Genomic DNA, 23466 nt, shown 5'->3' on the forward strand with positions numbered 1-23466 from the left:
CGGCCGGGCGGCCCGGGCTCAGAGTGCGTGAGTCTCTGACTTTAGGAAATGCACAGCCTGGAAGGGTAGGGCAGGGCCTTCTTGCAGGACAGAAGCGTCCAGCCTGGGCTTGGAGTCCAAGACGAGGGTCGACGGAGCGGACCTGGCAGCAGGCTCACCAGACCTGTCCCTTCACCACCCCTTTCCCCATATTCAACACCCCAAACCTGGACTGGGGCCTTTAAGGCTCCTTCGTGATGTGGCCACAGGGCAGGCAAGTGCCCTCCAGCCTCGGGTGGAAAAGGCTGCACATCTGGGCCCAGGCAACCCTCTGGGAAGCAGCGTGGGGGCAGATGCCGGTCTGGGACAGAGGGACAGAGTCACAAAGGCTGTTGTCCTGCAAGGTGGTGATCCACAGGCCCCCGGTCACCAGGCATGGGCTGCTGGATGGAGCCTCTGCTGGGCGCACCCCACCCCAGGCTTTCAGTCTCAGTTTGTCGGCTCATTCGGCAAGTCCAGGGACGCGCTGAGCCCTGCTCTGGCCTCAGCTCAGCCAGAACGAGAGGTGCCAGGCTTGCAGGCCTCCCTCTCCTAACACGGGCCATGTGGGCCCCATCTGTCCCAAGCTCAGAGTTGCCCGCAATCTCGGCTCCCATTGGTGGGCCCCTGACCACTGACCTTCCCGCGTGGCCACCGCTGGGGGGCAGGCCAGGACACCTGGGGTCCCCCCGACCCATGCTGAAGGTCGGCTGGGGCGATGGGGCCAGGACCAGACCAGGCCTCCAGGGGCCACCAGGCACTGGGGCCTAGCGACTGGGGTGTTGTGGGTGGGTGGGGGGGCGGGGGTGTCGGCTGGTGTCTGACCTGGAAAGTTGGGACTGAAGCCCCTCATGGCTCTTTCCAGGGCTGCCACCTGCTGTCCTTGACGAGGCCAGGGCTGACGCCAAGCCGGGCGGGGCGTTAAGTGGCCGGGGCCGGGACTGCCGGGGCGGGAGGGTGAGGCCGTACAGGGAGGCTGGGTCCTCAGCTGCGGCAGCCCCGCTCCCGGCCTGGCTCAGCCCCACGCAGAGCGTGCAGAGGCGCCTGGCCCTCGACGGCTCTGCGGCAGATCTGGGCACGGGGAACTCGGCCCCACGTGCCAGGCCAACTCCGGCCTCTCCGCAGCCCTGTGGCTGGACTTCCTACCCGAGACGCAGAGGGCCCTGTCCCCTCCCCATGTTGGCTGTGGGCAGCCGGACAAGGGAGAGGAGTTGCCAGCGGGGTTGGGAGCAAAGTCGCCAAGCCTGTCAGAGCCAGCGGGGCGGGAACGCCACAGAAGGAAGCGTGGCCCGAGGCGGTGGGGACCTGCCAAGCTTCAGTCCCGTCTTTAAGGAGCAGCACCCGCTGGGGGAGGGGAGCCCCTGCCACCCCAGGCTCCTCCCCGCAGGGCCCCCAAGTGCAACCAGGACCCAAGAACATCCTGAAGTCTGTCAGACCACCTTCTGCCACTTACACGACCACAAACACGACAATGAGTGGCAAACCTCGGTGGGACCCTGAGGGAGGCCTGGGGACAGACCCTCTCCCTGCAGGAGACCCCTGACCGCTCAGAGGAACCACGGCCTAGCAGCCTGTCTGCCCGACCCCCCAGCCCCATCTCCTGTACCGTCGGTGCCGGGCCGCAGACCCTCCACGGTCAGGAGCCCCACCCGGAGGAGCCAAGACCCCAGCCCCTCTCCCCGACAAGGTCCCTTCAGAATTAATGGGAGGGGACCTGACGGGGGCTTCTCCCTGACAGATGCTGAACTAGACACTCAAGCACCTCTGCTCAGCCCCACTCCCCTCGAGGCTGTGGGCTTTGCTTGCTCCGTGCCTCAGTTTACCCCGAACGAGGAGGCTATGGTGCAGGTTGGGGGAGGCTCCGCCCTGGGCCTGGGCCTGGGCCTGGGCCTGAGCAGTAACTGGGGAACTTACCCAAGCAAACCTTTGCGTGGAGTCTCCCCTCACCTCGGGAGGGAGTGGGAGTGAAGAGGAGTTAGTGACAAGGGCCGGCCAGCTCCTGCCTAGACGATGACGAGGCAGCCCTGGGACCTTGTGGAGGTATGGGCCTCATGCTGCCCAGAGCCGTGGCCTCCACCAGGCCACTCACCGGTCTTGTCCCTGGGCCCTGGGACGTGCCCAGGGCTGCGCCAAGAGTGCAAGGAAACGGAGCCGTGGGGCGCGGAGGGCCCAGGGCTGGGAGGGGCGGGCCGGGCCGCTGACCCGGGCGGGGCGGCGCGCTAGGAGCCCTCGCGGAAGCTGTGGATCTGCGTGGAGAACTTCTGCAGGTGGCCCTCGGGCGGGGCCTCGGAGGCCCCGAGCGCGCCCCGGGCCGCCTGCTGCGGCTGCTGGTAGTGCTGGTAGAGCTTGGGGACTGGCCCGTCCAGGCCCGGGAGGCGGCCGCTGGACATCGTCAGGATGGTGGCGGTCAGCGACTTGATGTAGTTCTTGGCCAGCGTGAGCGTCTCGATCTTGGAGAGCTTCTTGTCGGCGCGCACGTGCGGGATGACCTCGCGCAGCGCCTGGAAGGCGTTGTTGAGCTTGTGCATGCGCTGCCGCTCGCGCTCGTTGCTCTCCAGCCGCCGCTGGACGCTGCTCTCCCGCCGGCTCCCTGGCCCCGGCCGCCGGCGCCCGCCCTCTGCCCGCGCCCCCTGCGCGCGCGCCCTCCGGCTCCGCAGAGCCTTGGCTGCGTCTGGCCCCGAGCCCGGCGGTGGCCTGTCGGGCGTCCGCTCCCCTGGGGTGGCTTCTGGGTCTTGCGGGGGCACCCGGCGCCGGGGAGGCCGGCTCTTGGTCTTCATGGCTCCAAACTGGTTGTCCTGGGGGGGGTGGGGGTGGCTCTGAGGCGGGGGGGGCCTTTGGAGCTGAAATCCAGAACACAGGCCACCCCGCGGTTACTCCGCAGGCCAGTGGGCGCTCAGGGCAGCGGTCCCCAGTGGCGGCTGCCCAGCTGGTGCACAGTGACCCCAGGGTCTTTCCCAGACCCCACCCCACCCCCCATGCCCCTGTTTGACCTTACACTGACCCCTCAGACCTTTCCCTGGTCTGGTGGCCCCCTCTCCCCCTGGGTGACACGTACTGACCCCTGGACCTTTCTCCGGCCCCATGCCCCTCACTGCCTCCTGAGTGCCTCCTGGGCTTAGGTGGCCGTTGACACTTGCCTGAGACCGCCCACAGGCGCGGCCCCATCCTAGCCCAGGGCAGGCCCTCTGCCCGAGGCTGCACTACCTCCTGGTCGCCTGGACGTACAGGCACCAACTCCGGCCACTACACTCACGGTCCTGCCCCACTGGACGTCACACATGCAGGGACAACACTGGTGCCAGAATGGCTGTGGACGTGAGGAGGCCGTCGGAGGTCAGAGGCGGACGGTGACCAGAGCCCGCCGCAGTCCCCAAGCCCAACACGTGGATGGCGGCGGCCACAGCTCGAGACCCGGACCCTCCACCCAGGTTTCCCTCCAGACGCCACCCGGCCCTGCCCCAGGGTCCTCTCCCCGCCGCCCCACCTGCACCCCAACCCCGTTACCTGGGGATCCGTGGCCGCACGCGCTGGGGCTGTCCACGGGGGACAAGGACACGTCGCTTTAGGCGCCGCGGGCGGGGCGGCGGCCGCATGTAAATGAGCCCGTGGGGCGGGCGCGGGGCGTGGCCGGAGTCCGCGTGTCCCCGCCCCGCGGCGGGGGCGGGGCGCACCTGCCGGCTGGGGACCTGGGGCCCCTCCCCGCCCGCCCGCGAAGGGTTCCCGGGCCGCCTCCCCGCCCCGCGCAGGCCCCCGGAGCCAGTTCCGCCGGCCTCGCTGCGAGCCGGCCGGCGTGGAGGGGAAGCACCTGGCCGCCGCACCTGGCCTTGGGGTTAAGGCTCAGCACACGGAGCCAAAGTCAGATTCGTGGAAAAGCCGTTTTGCGGTAATACGAGTTTCTCAAACGGGCGGCGGCCACAGCCCCGAAGAGCAATAGCCCAGGCACCCCGCGCCCTCACCCCGCGTTTCGGGAGGATCCTGCAGCACCGGGGGCTTGAGGACCCGACCCCGCCACGCCCGCGGCGCCGGGCCAGGTGCGAGCCGGCGGAGCCCTGCCCGGGGAGCACCTGCCCGGCCGCCTGTGGGCAGCTCACCGAGAAATAACTGGTCATCGGTTTTAGGTCTCCAGGGGCTAGAGGCAGCTCGAGCTCAAAACCGGCTGCCACCCACCTGCTTTACTTCATCGTCCCCTGCCTCAGTTTCCTCACCTTTGACCGGAGCACTATAAGGCGTTAAAAGCAGCAACTGCACAGGGGTCTTGGGGGCTGATGGGAGTCGCCGGAGTGCAGCAGGACCCGCGGCGGCACACGGTCCTGGGCTCCCACCGGCTCCGGTCCTGCAGGCCCAGGGTCTGCGCTGGCCCCCGCACTTCCCCCGGACACTGCCACTCGCTGCCTGTCTTGGGCTCTGGGAATGGGAGTGCACAGGTCTCCTCCATCTACTCCCCGAGGGTCACTCTGCAGCTGGTGTAACCTGAGCTGGGGCCAGGCCCCTATTTTGGTACAAGGAGGTCCATTTCCCTGCTTGTGACAGCTGGGACCAGGACAGCAAGGAGGGGACACTCGGGGAGCAGAAAGGCTGGTCTTGAGCTGATTAGCCTCTGGGCTTAGCGCTCCTTAGAGGCTGGATCTCAGAAATTAAAACGCTTCTGGGACTTCCCTGGCAGTCCAGTGGCTAAGACTTCCGCGCTCCCAATGCAGGGGGCCGGAACTCAATCCCTGGTCGGGGAACTAGATCCCACATGCGTGCCGCAACTACGAAGCCCGTGTGCCGCAGTGAAGATCCCGTACACGGCAACGAAGATCCCGCGTGCCACAACTAAGACTCGGTGCAGCCAAATAAGTAAATAAATACTAAAAAAAAAAAAACAAAAAATGCTTCTGAAATTCATCCATGTTTGAATTACAGGTACACTTTATGGCAGCACAAACAGTCCATGCTAGTTTTCCGGTGATTATGCAAATCTTCGTGTTCTCGGGTGCGTGGGGTTTAGGTCTGTCCCAGAAAAGGGCATCCCATCTCTAGAGACGAGGGCAGTGAGTGACCCAGGGCTGCAGGCGCCAAGCACCCACAGTGGGGCAGTGCCAGACTGCCCACCCCAGGCCTTACACCGTGGAAAACACACAGAATCAATGCGGTAACAGAATCTATAAATATATAACTATATTTATTTTGAATATTAAATAGTTTTTAAATTACAAGCAGTTTATTGAATCACACTATGCATCAATATACAGTAAAAATCTTACAATTTAAAAATGTACACGATTTAAACTGAAAGTTCATTAACTATTATATTGCCGTGAACCTCTTACAACTGTGTTAAAGCACAACAGGGAAACCTCGGAGGTGGGATGGGCCCATGCGTCCTCATTTGCGGCTGGAATGAAGCAGTGGGTACTCCCAGCGGGCCGCTGTTACCGTCTATCTACGCCCGTGCCAACTTGAACTTAACCATGTTCCAGCCATTCAAGTAACAGGTTGTTGGCGATTCAATACTGTCCACACATCTTTTAAGAATTAATTTACATACCAAAGAGTGTTTTACTTTTTGATAGCCAAAGCTTGGGCCAACCCTGTTACTACTTAGGAACGTTGTTTTTGAGACTTACACTTGAAGTAACTGTGTACACCCATTCTTATTTTAAGGCTACTTCTCCTAAGGCTAATATTTTGAAGCCCCTCGTAACTGAAGCCCGGCATCTCCAGCCTCACACTTGGTTCGCTTCTGGAATTTTCAGATGACGGGCTGAGTAGAGTAAAACCAGGAGCTGCCTCCCTTGCACCTGGGCCCTCAGGACAAACGTACAGAAAGTCATTAACCCCACGAACACCCTGTGGAAAGTGTTAATAAAAGAAGGAGGCTTTGAAAGGGGTTTCAGGGCAGCAAGACATACCAACACCTTTCTTAGATAAACCCATTTTCATAGAAACAATCGCCTGTACACTCAAAAATAGAACAGATACTCTGTTCTCCATTCAGCTTCCTGGAGCTTCTTCACCCTTAAGATGAATGGCTTCTTACCCAGACGCACAGTCCAAGTTTCAGAAGGATTTTGGGGGAGCACTTTTTCTACATTGCTCTTACTGGCTTATGACCAAGTCCTTTGATAACACAAATTAACATCTAGCTAGGAAGGAGATGAAGGTTAGATTATTTTTATTGTAGGACTTAAGATACGTAAACTCCACCAAAGTAAGACAGATCCCAAAGGAGGCCAGGAAATATCGTTGTGAACCAGGTATGACACACCTCACCCACATTATCTAGAGAATTCCACTGATACTATTTCATTGTGTAACTTATTAGAACAAAAGCGGTTTACAAACCCACCTACTGGTAACCAACCGAGTGAAAAGAAAACTGAAACGAACAACAAAGCACATGCTGACATTTCAAAAATGGGCAGAAAATTTTAATCTACATAATTTCCTGTGTATTACTTGAGATTTCAAAAGAACATGTTAATTCCCATGTTTATTATAAATATAAAATCTACCCGACCATGCAACACCACACTAAGACCTACTACTCCAACCCAGCCCCACCCCTAGCTCCCTGTATAAAATGTTTTTGGCAATTCATTGTATCAGAGTGATGTAGACCTTAAAATAAATTAAAATGGGGATGATGGTGTTAAAAATCTCCTTAATCATAGTGAAAAACGGACAGCCCCAAAGCATCGATAAATTTACCACAGGCTGACTGTAGAAGAAGACTATCTAGTCTATGGATCCACTTGATTTTAGTCATTAGATCTGAACTCCTTAAACCTGTAAATTTAAAAAAACTAGTGTAACTGCCTCTCATTTTTCTTTTAACCAAGACTGGTAGATGTAAAAATTCAGAAAACCCTGGAAGTCTCCAGAGCAAGAAGTTGAGAGTTATGACAGTTTTGGCAAAATCACCTCCTAATGCCCTGTTAACTGTGTTTTCAACATGCACGTCCCAGGGTCGGGCTCTGGCAGTGCTCTGTGCTCACACCGGGGGAGGGGAAGGGCGCCCCTGCCGCTCTGGAAAGTCATTGCTAGTATAAAAAGGGGGCGAGCCAGAATTGATAACATAGGTCACAATTACTATGTCAACTCTAGCCAGCGCACACACCTGCATCGGGTCCCCAAGCTCCCGTGACCGATGTCCTGCAGCCCCAGGCGGGCCTGGAGGGTCATCCCAGCCTCTCGCTCAAGTCGGGAAAGCACGTCAGCACCGGAAACCCCTGGGGTGAGGGGCCGGTGTGCGGGGACCCAGCCCCAAGGCCCCACCCATATACACTGGCTGCCACACTGCTGGCAGAGCAGAACTCGAGGGCCGCAGAATGAGGTCAGCTTTTTATTACCAACACCCGACACCTGCCAACATCATGAGGCTGCACTGGACACACTCGGTCCTTTCAGAGCAAGGGGAGAACTGGGGGCTTAACGCAGAAGGCGGGGGTCAGTGCAGATGAGCCCGGGGCGGCGTCTGGGGGCGACGGCCACTCGGGCTGCCCGAGGGCCCAACCAGGAGGACGTGCTGGCTGTGGAGGCTCCTCCGTCGTCCTCACGGCTGCAGGATGTAGTGTATTGCCTCGGTTACAGAGACCAGCCACACATGGACGGGACGTGATCCGGACTGGCTCTGGGGGCTGTGAGAAGCTCAACACCTCAAGCGCACAGACAGAATGAACACAAACCGTCCTCGGCCCCCAGGGCCCTCCGTGGAGCCGCTTCTATGCTCCTGAAGGGAGGAGTGACCACACAAGGGCCCTCAAGCCACCGCTGTCTGCGCTTCTAGAAACCAAGCAGAAGAGCCGGCTCTGAGGGGAAGTGACTTGGGGCCCAGCTGGGAGGAGGCCTCGCGGCCTCTGGGGACAACGGGGGGACCTGGATGTTCCAACCAAGCTGAGCTCTGGGAACACCTGTCGATTCTTACCAAAAGCGTTTTTTAAAAGTTGGGGGAGGGGAGGGTGGGAGAATCACACAGAGGGGCTGCAAGACCCGTCAGCCCCTCAAAGAAGCCTCAACTGCAACAAGGAAAAAACCACCTTAGAGAGAAGAGACAGAAATGTGTTTCATTCAATCAGCAGAACAGAGCAGTCTTCTTGGACTCATCAAAAATATTTCCTATAAGAACATAAAACACTAACATTCAGAATCATTTATCATTTACGAAAGAGTACCATATGTACAATTCCAACAATTTCTAAAGACAGCATAACACTCAAAATACTTAAGCTTTACAAGTACCATGCAAACAAACTATAAAACAGAAGAAAAAAAAATCAAACTAGTGGATAGCACCAGCTTGACCTGCCTTATTTTCCTTGAATAATTTAAGATTCTGTACAATATCAGGGACTCTCAGGACATTTATCCACAGTGCAATTACAGAAAGCAATTAGTGATTTCTTTAAAAACAATAAATATGGCTCACTGGTGCCAATTCCCATCGTGGTCCTCAGGGACCTGTGCACGGACGGGATGCACAGGTGCGGACGCGGAGAACACCCCACATGGGAACCAGAAACCGCCCAGAGACGACAGCCCCCCACGCTGGCCAGGCTCAGGCTCCCCGCGGACGGCAGGAGTGCCGGCCCTTCCAGCTGGCGGGGTGGCGAGGGCAGCAAATAGCTCTGGACGAGCTGGACGAGCTGGGAGACCACGCCTGGCCGGGCGTCCCGCGGCGCCGTTCCCTCGGCCTCCTGAGTCCTCCTCCGCTTCCCGTGTCAGCAGCTGTCGAGTGGGTGCCACTGGGCAGCCGGAAACGCCGCCGCCAGGGAGCCACCTGGGCCCGAGGTGCCTTAGCATCACCTAATCTTTCTCCCCGTCTTCGCTGCTTCCTATTAGGAGAGAGCAAGCAAAGCTGTGTTTTAAAACGATCGTCACAGATAAAAACAGTGTGGACGGCGTCTGAGCTTCGCTGCAGAAAGAGGAACTGAAGCTAGAAGTGTGGCTCTCAGCCACCTGCCCGGCCGCTCGCCGCTTCCTGCGACAGCAGCACCTGCCAGGCTCTCTCGCAGACACATCTGCGCGGCTCACACGCTGCTCAATGCCAATGCTTTGGGCGCGGGAGAGAACTGGCTCTGAGCCCCACACATCTGCCCCCAACAGATCATTAGGTCATGGGCGTTATCTAATCGGCACAATTAAACCCAGGACAAACACAAATAAAAGCCTTTATATTCCGCAGTTATTATTATTTGATCTGCAAACTTCACATCAAAAAAGTGTGCCTATTAACATTTATCTTCAATCTAGTTGTGGGGAAAAAAGGATCCATATGTTCAGATACCACTACTTCAAATGTGCCCGGCCCATGCCCTCCCCCGGGCCCTCTGGTGGCACACGAAGACTAGGACTTAATGGCAAAATCAACATTCCCGGGGGAGGGGCCCGAGTGCATTTGGGTTCAAGCCCGAAGTCAGAGCCAAGTGTTCTTCAGAGCATGAGCTTTCTGAAGAGCTGCTCCTCTCTGGGGGAGAGAAGGAGAGATGGGGGTTGGGAGCTAACAGAACAAAGGGAAAAAGGAGAAGAAAGGCGGCAGAGCAGCCCCAGGGCCACAGGGCCCAGCAGGGCAGAGACGGAGCCCGGAAGTGGGGGCCGAGGCCCCGGAGCACACTGCCAAGGCTGTGAGCTCTTCGTAAAGACTCGAACAGCCCTGTCTGCCAGCACCGGGAGAGCACCCCGTTCCCGGGCAGCCGGCCCTGCCCTGGCTCCGCACCCTGCTCACCTCCCTGCTCCATGTCCGAGTCTGTGAGGTGCGTGAGAGAGAAGCTGGCGATGCTGGCGGGTGTGATGGAGAACCTGGAGTAGGGCGCCCCGTGAGGCCAGCTGGGCTCCGTGCTCCGGGGCGGCGGCGGCGGGGAGAAGTACTTGGATGTCTGAAGGGAAGGTTTGGAGCGGAGGAGGTGACTCGTTGTCTTTGACATAAAAGGGTCCGGGGAGAAGTCATCGTCCCATTCAAAGCCTCCACCTGGAAGTAAGACATAAAAGTAACTCTCCTTTCATGACTTCGTTTTAAGGAACAGAGAGGGCAGTGCAGGCGTCCAGGTGGGCTCAGAGGGGCACAGACCACCCTGGGTGCAGACGGCAGAGCTGCCCACCCCACACCCGCAGGGCGACACGTGAAGTTATCCTCAGAAACAGCTCACATCACACTCAAGTTTAGTTGCTTTTTAAACCTGCCAATGAGATACCTTCTTCATCAGTGGAACTTTCGGAATTCATGCACCTGCTCGGGTAGGGGGAGCCTGACGACGGTGTGGGGCTGCTCAGCCCCGGCCCGCACGCCTCTCCTCCGCAGCGGCCCAGCTCTTTGGTCGGGGTCTCCTGAAAAGCCCAACATAAGTTCCCATCAGCCAGCGCCTGCTTTCAGGAGCCCTGGGGCAGGGGCCCTCGCTGACCATTTGTGACCTGTCCCTCCCACCCCTGGGGAAGGTGGGCCGGGAGTCCGCGCCCCATCTCTCCCGTGGAACGGGGTCTAAGTCCTGGGCAGACATACAAAGTGGCCACGGGAGACCTCGGGGGAGGAGACGCAGCAGGCAGGTTGGGGCAGAGCGCTGGAGTCAAAGGACACCAAGCCAGCGGTGAACCAACCCCACCCCCGCCACTTGGGTCCTGGCTCCAGATGCAGGAAGGGGGGGTCTTCTGATGCTTAGAAAGAGGAGAGGAAATTCCAGGGGTTTGCTTTTTTCCCCCTGTTCTCTTGCTCCCAGCCCAAGCAATCCTGGGTGACAGCAGCAGGGGTGGCAGGCACCTGTAATTCTGAGGGCGGTGAGCTTCCTCTCTGCCTGGAGAACCCACACGCCTTTTCCCTCTCTGTCCTCCCACTGCGCAGCTGCACAGCGTACTGTGGTAACCCAAAGCCCAGCCTTCTGGCCGGAGGACCAAGAAGAGAGTGGCCAAGACACTGGACAGCCCAGGGAGGGGGAGCTCAAAAAAGGGATCCCATCGGTTGTTTATGAGCTCCTGGCTTACCCCCAGCTGCTCAGGGTAGATCTGACCCTAAACAGCACACCAAAGCGTTGAGAACTGAATTTCAGGAAGACCACTGCCAAGGTCCAGTCTGGCCAGGGGGTGGCACATGCACAGGACAGGTTCAAACAGCACAACAAAGGCTCTGAAAGGGGACCCCAATCCCCAGAAGGCTGGTTGGAACTTGTGACCTGAACCCAACTGGGTCGACGCCGTCTAAGAAGAAAATATCAACATTATCCATAGAATCTAAACAAGGCACAGAATCGGATAAAATAATAAGGGTACAATCTAAAATTTCTCAGCAAACAAAGAATAAGGAAAACCTCAATTCCCAGGAGAAAAAAACAATCAACAGATGCCAATGCCAAGATGTCCTTAGATGTTGGAATTACCTGAGAACAATTATAAATATGCTCTTAACAAAGTATGGGAAAACACACTGGAAATGAATGGAAAAGTCTCAGCAAAAGAATAGATAAAAATAATGAATTGCGGATTTCAGAACAGAAAAATACAATAACCAAAATTTTAAAACTCACTGGGTGGGCTCAATAGCAGGATGGACATGAGAGAGGACAGAATAAGTTAATGTGAAGCAGATCAACAGAAATGATCCAATCTGAACAAAAGCAAACACTGGAGGGAAAGAAAAGAACAGAGCCTCAGGGCCCATATACTAGGATATTACCAAAAGGTGTAACACTGGAGTCCCAGAAACAGAGAGACAGAGTGTGGTGAAGAAGAAAAGAAGAAACAATGGCTGAAAACTTCTCAAATCTGGTGAAAGACATAAAACTACAGGTTCAGGAAGCTTTGCAAACTTAAAATGAGATAAATACAAAGAAATCCATGCCCGTAATCCAGAAATCCATAATCATACTACTGAAAACCAAAGACAAAGAAAAAAAACTCCTGAAAGCAGCCAGGGACAATGCTGAAAGAAAAGAACTATCACCTCAGAAATCTATGTTCAGAGAAAATATCCTTAAGAAATGAGTGTAAAATATAGACCCTCTCAGATGAAGAAAAGCTAAGAGAATTTGTTAAAAAAAAAAAAAAGGCCACACAAACTTTTTCAAACAGAAGGGAAATGATAATAAAAAGGAACCTGGAACATCAGAAATGAAAAAAGAACAGTAGTAACTATCTGAGTGAATATAATCCTATTCCTCTCCTCTTCAGTTTCTTAAAACATGTTTGATGACTAGAAGTAAAGCATAGAGCACTGTGTGATGGGGTTTTTGATGAATAAACATATGACACATCAGACAACCTGAAGAAAAGGGGTAGGGGGGGATGAAGGGCCCACAGGGTACAGGGGTTCTTATACTCCACTTGAAATGGTAAAACACTGATTCTAAGGAGGCGGTGAAAAGTTAAGTATGTACATTGTAATCCCAAGAACCACTCCAAAAACTACACTAAGAGAAGACATATAGTAAGAAATGCATAGATAAAAGGTAATTCTAAAAATTGTTCAAATTACCCAAAAGAAAGCAAAAAGAGGAAGAAAAGAAATAACAACCAGAGGAACAAACAGAAACACTGAATAAAATGGTGCACCTAAATCCAAATACAAATAATTCTATTAAATGTAAGTGGCATAAAATACCAATTAAAAGACAAAAAGTTTCAGAATAGATTTTAAAAACCACCTATGTGCTTTCCACAAGAAACTACTATCAAGTACAGGGATGCAGGTACGTATAAGGATGAAAAAAGAGACATCATACAAATACTACTCAAAAGAAAGCTACAGTAGCTTTATGAATATCAGAGAAAGGAATAAAGAATGACATCATATAATGACAAAAGGTCAATTCACCGAGAAGATATAATAATCTTAAATGTGTATGAAGCTAACAGAACTACAAAACAGATGAAGCAAAAACTGACAGAAATGAAAAGAGAAACAGACAAACCCATAATTATAGCCGGAGACTTCAACACTTCTCTCTCAGTAATAGACAGAACAAGTAGACAGAAAGATCAGCAACAATACAGAAGAAATGAACAACCAACTGCATCTGACATTTATAGAGCAATCCACCCACCAGAAACAAAATACACACTCTTTCAGGTGCCCATGGAACATTCACCAAGATAGACCATATCCTGGCTCTACAGCAAAACAGCACATTTAAAGGAGTTGAAACCCTACAAAATATGTTCTCTGACCAAAATGGAATTACACTAGAAATCAGCAGCAGAAAGGTAAAAAAAAAAAAATCTCCAACCCTTGGAAATTAAACAATATTTTTTATAAATAATCTGTGGGTCAAAGGAAAAGTCTCAAGGAAAATCAGAAAATGTGTTGAGGGACTTCCCTGGTGGCTCAGTGGTTAAGAATCCGCCTGTCAATGCAGGGGACACAGGTTCGAGCCCTGGTCCGGGAAGATCCCACATGCCGCGGAACAACTAGGCCCATGTGCCACAACTACTGAGCCTGCACTCTAGAGCCCGCAAGCCACAACTACTGAAGCCCGTGTGCCTAGAACCCGTGCTCTGCAACAAGAGAAGCCACCACAATGAGAAGACCGCACACCGCATCTAAGAGTAGCCCCTGCTCACCGCAACTAGAGAAAGCCCGCATGCAGCAATGAAGACCCAACACAGCCAAAAATAAAAAAATAATTAATTAATTTAGAAAAAAGTCAATCACGTTTCTATATACTGGCAAGGAGCAAATGGAAACCAAAATTTTAAAATTACCTTTTAAATTAGCTCCCCAAGAAATGAAATACTTAGGTATAAATCTAACAAAACACGCAGAGGATCTGTCTGCTGAAAACTACAAAACACTAAGAAGAACTGAATAAATGGAGAGACGTACTGTGCTCATGAGTTGAAAGCCTCAACATAGTAAAAATGTCAATTCTCCCCCAAACTGATTTATGGATTTTATGCAACTCCCATCAAAATCCCAGTAGAATATTTTTGTGAATATAGAAAAGCAGCACACAGGCCCCCAGGCTCCCCATGTGCCCCAGGACAGGCAGTCCACCTCACATCTCTGGGGGCTCCTGGCTGTAGGACTACGACGCAGGTGTCCCGAGCATGGCTCTACACGGCTCCAAGGCCACACTGCCGAGCCCCGGCCCCGTCGTTACAATGACCAGCGCTGCGACGCATGAGCCTGAGCTCAGAGCTTATCTGCCCTGTGACAGGCTGGAGGGCAGCCATGCGTCCCGTTAATTGTAAGCAAGCATCACTGTCCACCGTTCTGGCCTTGAGAACACTGTGCGTCCGGAAGGGGCAGTGTGAGAGCTGAGGGTCAAACACCCCCCCAGGCTCACTTAGGGCCCACGAGAGGCACATGGGAGACCACCGATGTGTGGGGAAGCTAAGGAGACCCTGAGCGTGAAGTGCCGGCACCCAGACCGCTCACTCACTGTGCCGTGATTTCACGAGAAAGTTGCTTTACATGCAGTAAGTGTTCGCCAAGCATCTGCTGAACCAACAGTGAAATAACCAAGACACAGAACTGCCAAAACCCAGGAGTGCTCAGTTAAAACTCTGGAGCTAAGGTACTGAAGCTACTTCACAGTAAGAGCAGGAGAAAATCTACCAGCCGTCAGCCTGAGCCAGCAGGGGGCTGCCACTCCAAGGACACTGCGTGGAGCACATGAGAAAACTAACTAGAGATCACAGAAAGGAAGACTTTCAGGACTTCACCCACTTCCCAACTTTCTCTACGACACTAAGCCTCTCAAATCTCACGTCTACTAAGCATGTCTTACACTTGATTTCTGTACCTTCGTTCTCATGCCTTGAATCTCGATCTCATGCCATCCTGCCCTGTCTTCTGAAGCCACCAAAACACCACCCCCCCCAACAAAGTCGTCACAAGAGTGCAGCCCTTCTGTAGCCCAGGCGGGGGCTTCCACGGGAGCTGAGTTCATCCCTCTGCTGCAACTAGACCCCCAGCCATCTTCCCCAGCCCTCACCCACCACTGCTCACGGCACACACTTTGTAACTCTTTCTATCCCACCTACAGATCGTCTGCTCTGTGGTGAAGTCTCGGTACAATTCAAGTTCACAGAGAAGGTGAAGAAAGGGCTACGTGAATTCGAATGACTGGTAACAAAACACAAAATCTGGGGCCATGTGATCCCTTCTCTCTTCCACTCTCAGTAAAAAAATGGCAAACCAGTTTCCTAGGCTCCCTGAGCCCTCAGGTTCTGAAGCTGGGATGTGTATAAGCCTCCCGGCCCCTCTCACACATCTGGTGAACTGAGGTTGGGGCCGGGAGTCTACTTTTTCTTTTCCCAAACACTTAACTACCTCTACCCTCCCTGCCCCACATGCCACAGTTCAAAGTTTTTTGAGCGACACTGTAGAAAGAGAACACACAGAAGCGACAACGCGTAAAGTAACGAGCAACTGAAAGCAGACCCAGCTCCCAGGGGAGAGGCGGGGCGGCACCCAGGACCCCCGTGGGTGTGGGCAGAGCCTCAGGTGTGGGGCCCAAGAGGCCCAATGCTCAACGAGAGGCTGAGATACCAGGGTCTCGGTTCCAAGGACTAAACACAAAGGGAGGGCAAACAGGTCCAAGAAGAAACCAACAAGGACTCCCACGCCTTCCAGAACGGGCGCTTCACTTACAATCCAGCTGATTCAAGAAGCAAATTCAAGGGCTACGAAGACTAGTCAACAAAGAACATTTAAAAAAAAAAAAGCTTGAACTGTAGGCTGCCTCATTTTTAAAGAGGCCGAAGGCTGGCCCCCTGAGTGGCGACAGCGGGCAGCCTGCGCAACCGCAGGGAGGAATGCAGGGCCAGCCCCTGGCCGGGAGGGCCACACACTCTGTCCTGCTGCCCCGTCCCCGTCCCCACTCCACAGGCAGGGCTGCTGGTCGGTGTCTCCAGGGCTACACGTGAGCCTCGGACAGTTCAAGCAGCACCTGCACGCTGGGCATTACTGCCGACTGTCAGAGTATAAAAATCTGGTCTGGAAAGGGTTAGCGACTTCAGCAGGACTCTGCCAGGACACCCAGGAAGGGCATGCAGATCTTCTTCCTGTAATGTAACAGGAGTTCCCTGTGCAAACCCCATTTCTGCGTGTTCTTGGAACTGACACTGTAGCCAACCCCAAATTCCTTTTCCTGAGTTATCACAAAACAATCCGTGGCCTCGAAACGGCAATCAGAAAAAATAAGCACGCTCGTTCCCCTAACACGTTCTGGAATTCTCTAGCAGGACAACCTGGAGGTGACAGACAACAGATACCTGGTCAAAGAGATAGACTGTGACGTCATCGAAAAACGTCACCGCCTTCTTCTCTTTCTTCCAGTCGTCGGGCGGCTGGTCCGCGGAGGCTGAGGGCTTCAGCAGGCTCCGCAGGTGGCGGCCGTCCTCACGGCTGAGGACCACAGGCACTATGTGCTCCGCCTCGTCCTCTGACTCGGAGCTGAGGCTGTGCAGGGTGAAGGCCCGGAGGTCCTCGTCCGAGTCGTCGCTGTTCTCGTCCTCCTCGTCCGCGTCGATTCCGTCCTCGGTGAGGTCGAGCACCCCTGGCACGCCGAGTTTCCCCAGGTACTTCCCTTCGACGTCTGGCTCCTTCAGCTTGGGGCCCTCGGAGTGGCCGCGCAAGGCCTTCTCCGCCATCGGGGCTGCTGGGCTGCCAGAGCAGAGGGGGGCATCTGCAAACGCCAGGAGTTCGTTGGTGTTGGTTCCGGTGGAAGCCAGCGTGCAGGGGGTCTCCTCCTGGGCCTCGAGGTCATCCCCGCTGCTGAGCTCCGAGTTCAGCAGACTTGAGGGGCTGCCGGCCTCACCGTCATCGGGGGGATGCATCTGCCTGGAAGCGCCAGCGGGTGCTGGTTCTGCCGTTTCTCTCGATTCCAGGTGACTGGCGCTCTGCCGAGCAGGGGGACACCTTTGGCCAGGCTGGCTGCTGCTGGTTTCCAGGCAGCCGTCCGGGGGGCTGGGACTCTGCTCTGGGGTGCCTGGCTCAGGCAGGGGCTGGTCTGCTCCCAAGGCCGAGGCCGAGGCTCCCGGGACCCCGTCCGACTTCTTATCGGGCTCAGAATCATTGTCTGAGAAGTAAGCGGAGTCTCGGTACGAGCCCTGGCAGCCAGGGGCAGAAGTCTGCGAGGTGATCTCTGCACCCCTGTGGCCATCGGCTGCGTCTGAGACGACGATGATGGGGTTGGGAGGTGGCCCCCCGCGAACGCCGTCGCCCGCCGAGCCTGCGTCGGGGGCTATGGCGCCGTCGGGGGCCGGGTGCAGCGTCCACTCGGGGGACTCCAGGTTCTCCGTCTCGTAGCCACTGTCCGCAGGCTTATCGGGGGGCAGGAGTCTCTGTGGCGTGTGAGGGCCTAAGGAGCCCAGTAAAACCTCACGGACATCCACCGAGTCCAGGGAGCCTGGGGTCTCCACGGACTGCTCCGAAGTTGGGATGGGCGTCGACAAGCTGTCCTCTAGAAGGCTGTCCTGACTGGCAGAGTCCAAGGAGAGGGCAGACACCAAGCCCCGCTCCTCTGCAGCAGCATCTTTACAGCCCAGCTGACTCAGAGCATCCGCGGCCTCTAAGGCCCTCTCGGGCAGGCCTCGACGGCAGTGGTCTTCCAAAGGTGGTTGACTTTGTAAGCTCTGCCTCAGTTCTGGAAGGCTGTTCCCTATACTCACCTTACTGGCCAAAGTGCTGTGGACAAGGCCTGAGTCGCTCTGGGTCAGTCTCAAGGCCCCCTCCCTCTGGGGAGTCAGGTCTCGGGACCTGTCGCCGGTGGGAGGTGTGTCCACCGGGGCGGGCGTGGAGTCTGGGTTTACCTCTCGGCAGACACCGTCTTCACGGACACCGACATCCAAACACGTGGGCTTAGCTCCGCCCTGCTTCAGGGGCACACCTGGAGCGACATCGTGAGGCGGCCCCTCTGTTTCGAGCGAGGTAGGAGGTACCTGCGCCTTCGGGCAAGGCGGCGAGGCCGCGTCCCAAGTGCCGTCCTTGGGCACCACGCCCGGGCCTCTGCCCTGCGCGCTGACGTTTTCCTGCAGCAAAGAAGAGCCTGGTTTATTTTCAGCAAACTTAAACTCAGCATCTAGAGAGTTCCTACTCGGACTTTCTAATATGGTTTCAGGAAAACCAGCATTTCTAAGTTCTGTTTGAAGATCATTTATATGTTCTTTGCTGGACAAGGAGTCTTTCAGTAAGTTCTTCTCTTGAAGAAATAAAAAGTTTTCTGACAATTCTTCATCATCCAACTGATCGAAACCATCTTGGTGCACGAGGTTTTCCGATGAGCAAAGAGGCTCGCAGTCAAAAAGCTTACGGGGCTTTTCTTTCTTCAAGTGGTGCGTGATTACCGACTCTCTGGGGTCATCCAAACTGGAGCTTAAGGTGGTCGGCTTAAAGTCAGCTTGGACTCCATTTAGTTCCATTAAGTCAAATATTTTTTGGTGACTAGGCAAAGCCTCTGATTTGTCAAGATCATTAAATATACTGTCGAAAGGGCTCTCGGGGCCCTTGGTAACATGCACATCCTCGGGTACCCTGGCATCCTTGGGGTCTGTAGTGCTCTGGAAGAAATCCTCATCTGTACTGGACTCCTCTAATTCGACATTCCTGAGGGTCAGAGGCTGGGATGCTGTGTCACCGACCCTTTCTGGATTATCCATTTCCGTTGTGAGCAGTGCAGGTGGGTAATCCAGCTCCAAGTTGCTACCGCTTTTTTCTTCTAATTGGATGTAATAGTCGCTTCCGACGGAAAGGTTGTGGGCATCAAAGACGGGCACTACTCCGGGGGCCCGCAGGGGAACGTCCTGGCCACTGTCATCTTGCTTCCCGGGCCCGGGATCTGAGAGCGGACTCTCAAACGCTTCGGTGGCAAAGAAGATGCCGGTGTAGGACACGGCTTCGTCTGGGGGGCCCCGGCCGCGCTCCTCGAAGGGGTCGTGCTTGGCCGCCTCCCAGACGTACTCGAAGCTCAGGCCCTGGCTGGTTTCGGTCACGGTGAGGACCTCCTCCATCTCACGACCGAGCCGGTCCCTGGCGAAGTGGTCGAGGATGGGGAAGGCGGCGTTACTTGCAGCATCTCTGCTGTTTGTGTTTGGCTTGAGTGCATTCCACTGCTGCTCAAAGTCGACTTCCGGGTCCCTCTGGCTTTGCATCCGCAGGTAGGTGAGCAGTCTGTGCACATCCTCGGCCGCCGGCCTCTTGTCTGGTGACAGCCAGCAGAACTGTAAGACTTCATACCTGAGCAACACAGACAGGTGATTAGCGGACAGATGATAAATTGTTTTAAAATAAGGAAAGACCTCACAAGGACCCCTGGGCCAACTCAACACCCCAGAAGCCTCGACACCTTAATCACTGCTGACCACCTGAAGGGGTTCAGCTCACGGTGATATCAGCGTGAAAGGGATGGAGACAGATTTCTGTGTCCTCAGGACACTGCACAGTGTCACTGCAATTCTTTTGCTTTGTCATCTGTTCTTCTGGCGTTTTCCAGAGACTTAGCCACCGAATTTAGAACCAGTTCTAAAACGCTCTCCTCTTAACACAACTGCCATAGGTATTCTGCTTAGTAAAGGATGCACGTATCTAATGTTCTGAGATTTACTCACTTTATTTTGCAAGAATTCACACAGACAGATGCTGTTGTGACTAATCTCTAATTATTCCCCCAATAAAAAGTGTCACCATGATCTCCTGCAGCACATGGTTTCCTCGGGTCATGAAAGGAGCTGAGGGTGGAGGGAAAGAGTAGAGAAAGCCGCCCAGAGACGGCGGCAACCAGGAGCTGGTCCTCGAAGGGCTGGCTGAATGCGGCCAGCATCTTAAACTGTTGCCGTGAGTGGAAGGGAAGACAAAGACGATGTCATGGTATTAAGTTTACAGCGTGAATGTCCAGTTATTCTGGGTGAGTTAGTTCTAGCAAGTAGGGGGGCTGAGCAACACCCACACAGAGGGGCACCGAGCTCCAGGGGCAACATCAGCCGGGCACAGGGTGACGCAGACAGAGGCCTTGACACAGGTGAGCCCGATCCTAATTGGAAACCGAGTAAGAACTGGTCTAGAGCATCATAAGAAGTAAATTTTTTGCAAATGTCAACATACATTAGGCAAATGAGCCTCATGTGCCAATTTAAATATGATCATGTCTATGCCACCTGTCTCTCTTCTTGCACGTCGGGTTATCACTTAAACAAACTGCCTCATTTAAAAATAATTCCACAACAGGAAACTCCCTTAGAATTGACTTTTCTAATTAGTTCAGACTTAACATTTTTCTTATTGCATGTAATACATAAATTCCTGCTTGTTCTACACATTTTTTAAAAATAGCATTACATTAAAAAAATGGATGTTAATTCTAAGATCAGTCATGAATAATATACAAACGATTGCTTTTCATAACATTTACTGTTCAAAATTAGAGAATATATAACTAAGACCCATGCAGACAGGATTTCCTTATCTTCTGAAAAGAACGTGACGTGAAGTTACCCACCATCTGTCAGAGTAAGGCTGCTCCAGCTGGGGCTTTGGGAGTTTTGTGTCTCTCTCTCGAATGACCTGGTTGAGAACCTCTAAGTTGGAAAGGTTGGAATAAGGCTGAGTGGCATTCTCAAAAAGCTCCCAAAGTGTCACACCCAGGGACCTGCAGAACAAAGAACATGGTTATTTCTTTCCCTCTTCGGATGTCGAAGTTTTAACACCTACATTTTTACTTGTACAGTCACTAGTAATTTCAAGCACAAGGTGTCTACTGACACGGTTACTGAAGATCGCTAACATGATTTTAAAAGCAGGCATTTCCACTAAAATGAGGACCACAAGAACACCTCCTCAGATTTACTAACGGAATATATTACTTTAGGAATTTTGGCCAATGCAAAAAAAACATGAGATGGAGCTAAGAGGCATGATTACACGGAGAAGCGAATATGACCGTCAACCTTAAAACTCAAGAAATTAGAAAGATCATCACGATGACTTTTAAGAGTTCAGCAACACAGCTAGATACAAGGTAAATACACTGAATTCTGAGATGTTTGGTGGGGAGAAAACATCCCATTCACGACAGCAGTAAACGTCGGAAATCTTGACACGAACAACCCTTCCCTGTTCGCCCCATGTATTTCTTGCTGTAGCTATTCCTGAGTATCTGGAGCTTTTTGCTCTTCGGAAGGACGCCCCCCACTACTCTGCTAGAAGCGGCCACATGCCCGAGCCCCTCACCACCTCCAGGTGCACAGCCGTCACCACGGGCAGGGCCAACCTTCGCAGTACCCGGCCCACTCGCCCGCGCGCCCAGTGCTGTCCCCATGGATACGGCCTCTGTGGCTGAAGCCAGAGGAACTTCCTTCCTCTCTCACAGACACTTCCTCTCTGTGATCCCTGCGTTCGTTCCCACCACCTCCACTTCTGCCGCATATTACAGTCTATTTTCTGCAACGGCTCCCAAACCTGGCTGACCGGATGCTGGTACTTAGGACCCTCCCCACCCCATCCACCCCGAGGACTCTTCGTTGGTGGATGCAGGTGTGGCTGCATCGTTAACAAGCTCCCTCATGGTTCTGACGTCCAGCCAGGTTTGGCTATTGATGGTTTCCGTGACTATACCCACCAGAATGCTTGTGTGAATAATGAGCCGTACTTGAGTAAATAAGTTGACTATTTGACGTGGTAGAGTACAATATAACGTATGAGTTAAACTCTCTTATACTAATCTCACAAATCAGTGAGAAAAATCAACATATTCAGTATCTAAGTGGAGAGGGCATTTCAACCAAAGGAAAGGGAAGGACCCAAATCTCCCAGTCCAATTCAAGACGGGAGAAGTTTCCCTGGCACACAACTGCTAGGGGCAGAGGGCTGTTTTGGATACAAAGAAGTTTAAGACACTGTCAACGACTTTAGGGAATTAACAATTTATTTGACCGAGGAAGATAAGAAGTTTACATGAAATGCTAAAGCCCACAAAGGTGGCCTATGATTAGGGGCAAAACGAGAAGCCTGGTTTGACCCTGGGCCTGGTTTGACCTCTACCTGCCTTATTTTCTCCAAATCCCCGATGTAACTACCTTTCTCTCTCTCAGCAAGGCCTGTTCCCAAACCAATCCCCTCCCCAGTTCTTCAGAGACCGTGAAGCATGGGTTTTCTTCTCAACTCCCCACTCCCCCGACTCCTAACATCTTCCTTGAGCATCCCTTTCTCCTGGCACAGGCCACATAGAAAGAGGAGACGTGTGCCCACCCTGCCCTGCAGCTCTCTATTCCCTGGTCTTTCCCGCCCAGTCTCCTCGGGGACAAGTGCCATTGGCCACCGCCAGCATTCCCTTCTCTCCAGCTCTTTGCCTCGCACTGGCCTGTGTCTCCCTGAGGACCAGGCAAGCCTCTTTCTTCTGGGAAGAAAAATGTCCTGTAGCTCTTATCCCCTCTTCCACCAAACTCACTGAGAGAGGACCCTCTCATTCATCCCTGGCACAGGGCAGTTTGGTCCCTGCCTCTCATGGAAGCTGGCGCCACTGCCAGCCCTGCCACCAGAGGCTGCTCAACCCGTCAGAAACAAGGGGGAGGCTCTGTCTCTGGGAACGCAGGCTAAGTTTTCAGGTCAATCACCCTGCAAGAATAGTAAAAATATGAATGAAGCGTGAAAAGCAACTTCTTAAACACAACAAACAGCAGATAAGATAGCAGGGAATTACCTGGACAAAATCTAGAGCTTAGTGAACTAAGCAGAACACTAAAACCACCTTTGACTGCAGCATCTGCTGAAGCACAGAACTTGCGCCTCTGTGTCTGTGGTGTCCCAGGCTCAGTGGGGGTGATGGTGGCGGTGGACAGGCCAAAGCCCTGGGCCTGCACAAGGTAAGGGGTCTCACAGAGACCTCCTCACAGTGGGAATAAACCTGCCCCCTGCCTTTCTCAGGGGCCTGGAAGGCAAGCTGCCTTGGCACTGAGGTCCTGTGAATTAGTGGACGTGTGGGAGCGTGAGTAACGTGTGTGTGTGTTGGCGGGGGAGTGCAGTCCCAAAGAAGCTGTAACCACAGAGCTGGCCCTTACCTGGACTTACAGCCCAAACTCACACCATCTGAGTGCTCTAAAAGATCTTGAGCTGGATACATAAAGCCCTGGATTAGAGCAGTCCCTTACAGGACGGGACACCCAAGTACCTGACAAAAGCAAATGTGGACCCTCTCTGGAGAAATGTTTCTCAATTCTAGGTTTCCAAGATCCTCACCATAAAAAAGTCCCCAAGGAAACAAACCACCATCAAGAGCCAGCAAGATCAAATCCACAAAGACTTCAGATACTGGAATTATCTGATGTGGATCATAATCAAATAGACCTCCTAAAACCAAAAAGCCAATATCTGAACTACAGAATTCAACAGAGAGATTTAACAGAAGAATAGACACAGCTGAAGAGAGAATTTTAAAAAGAGAGAGAATTACTGGATAGAGCACAGGTCTGAAAAATTATCTAGAGTGTGGCACAGAGAGTCAAAGAGATGGAATATATAAAAGAGAGGATAAGAGACAGAAGACGGAG

At 53.6% G+C, this 23466-nt stretch overlaps 2 protein-coding genes across 3 annotated transcripts in view; both read right to left on the reverse strand.

The window, feature by feature from the left end:
- Positions 1–2237: 2237 nt before the first annotated feature.
- BHLHA15 (basic helix-loop-helix family member a15) lies at positions 2238–2795 on the reverse strand. The gene has a single exon (XM_060125260.1). The coding sequence runs from the start codon at positions 2793–2795 to the stop codon at positions 2238–2240; it is 558 nt and encodes a 185-aa protein (XP_059981243.1).
- Positions 2796–5163: 2368 nt separating this feature from the next.
- LMTK2 (lemur tyrosine kinase 2) overlaps positions 5164–23466 on the reverse strand; it is an 82068-nt gene continuing 63765 nt past the window's right edge. For both annotated transcript variants that reach the window (XM_060125218.1, XM_060125217.1), the window contains exons 10-14: positions 20421–20570; positions 16201–19162; positions 10191–10323; positions 9725–9967; positions 5164–8834 (exon numbers count right to left, since the gene is read on the reverse strand). In XM_060125218.1, the coding sequence (XP_059981201.1) occupies positions 8806–8834; positions 9725–9967; positions 10191–10323; positions 16201–19162; positions 20421–20570 (3517 nt within the window). In that variant the 3' untranslated portion in view covers positions 5164–8805. The remainder of the gene's footprint in view (positions 8835–9724; positions 9968–10190; positions 10324–16200; positions 19163–20420; positions 20571–23466) is intronic.

This window comes from Lagenorhynchus albirostris, chromosome 15 (assembly GCF_949774975.1).
Source record: "Lagenorhynchus albirostris chromosome 15, mLagAlb1.1, whole genome shotgun sequence".
In the NCBI taxonomy this organism is placed as follows: domain Eukaryota; kingdom Metazoa; phylum Chordata; class Mammalia; order Artiodactyla; family Delphinidae; genus Lagenorhynchus; species Lagenorhynchus albirostris.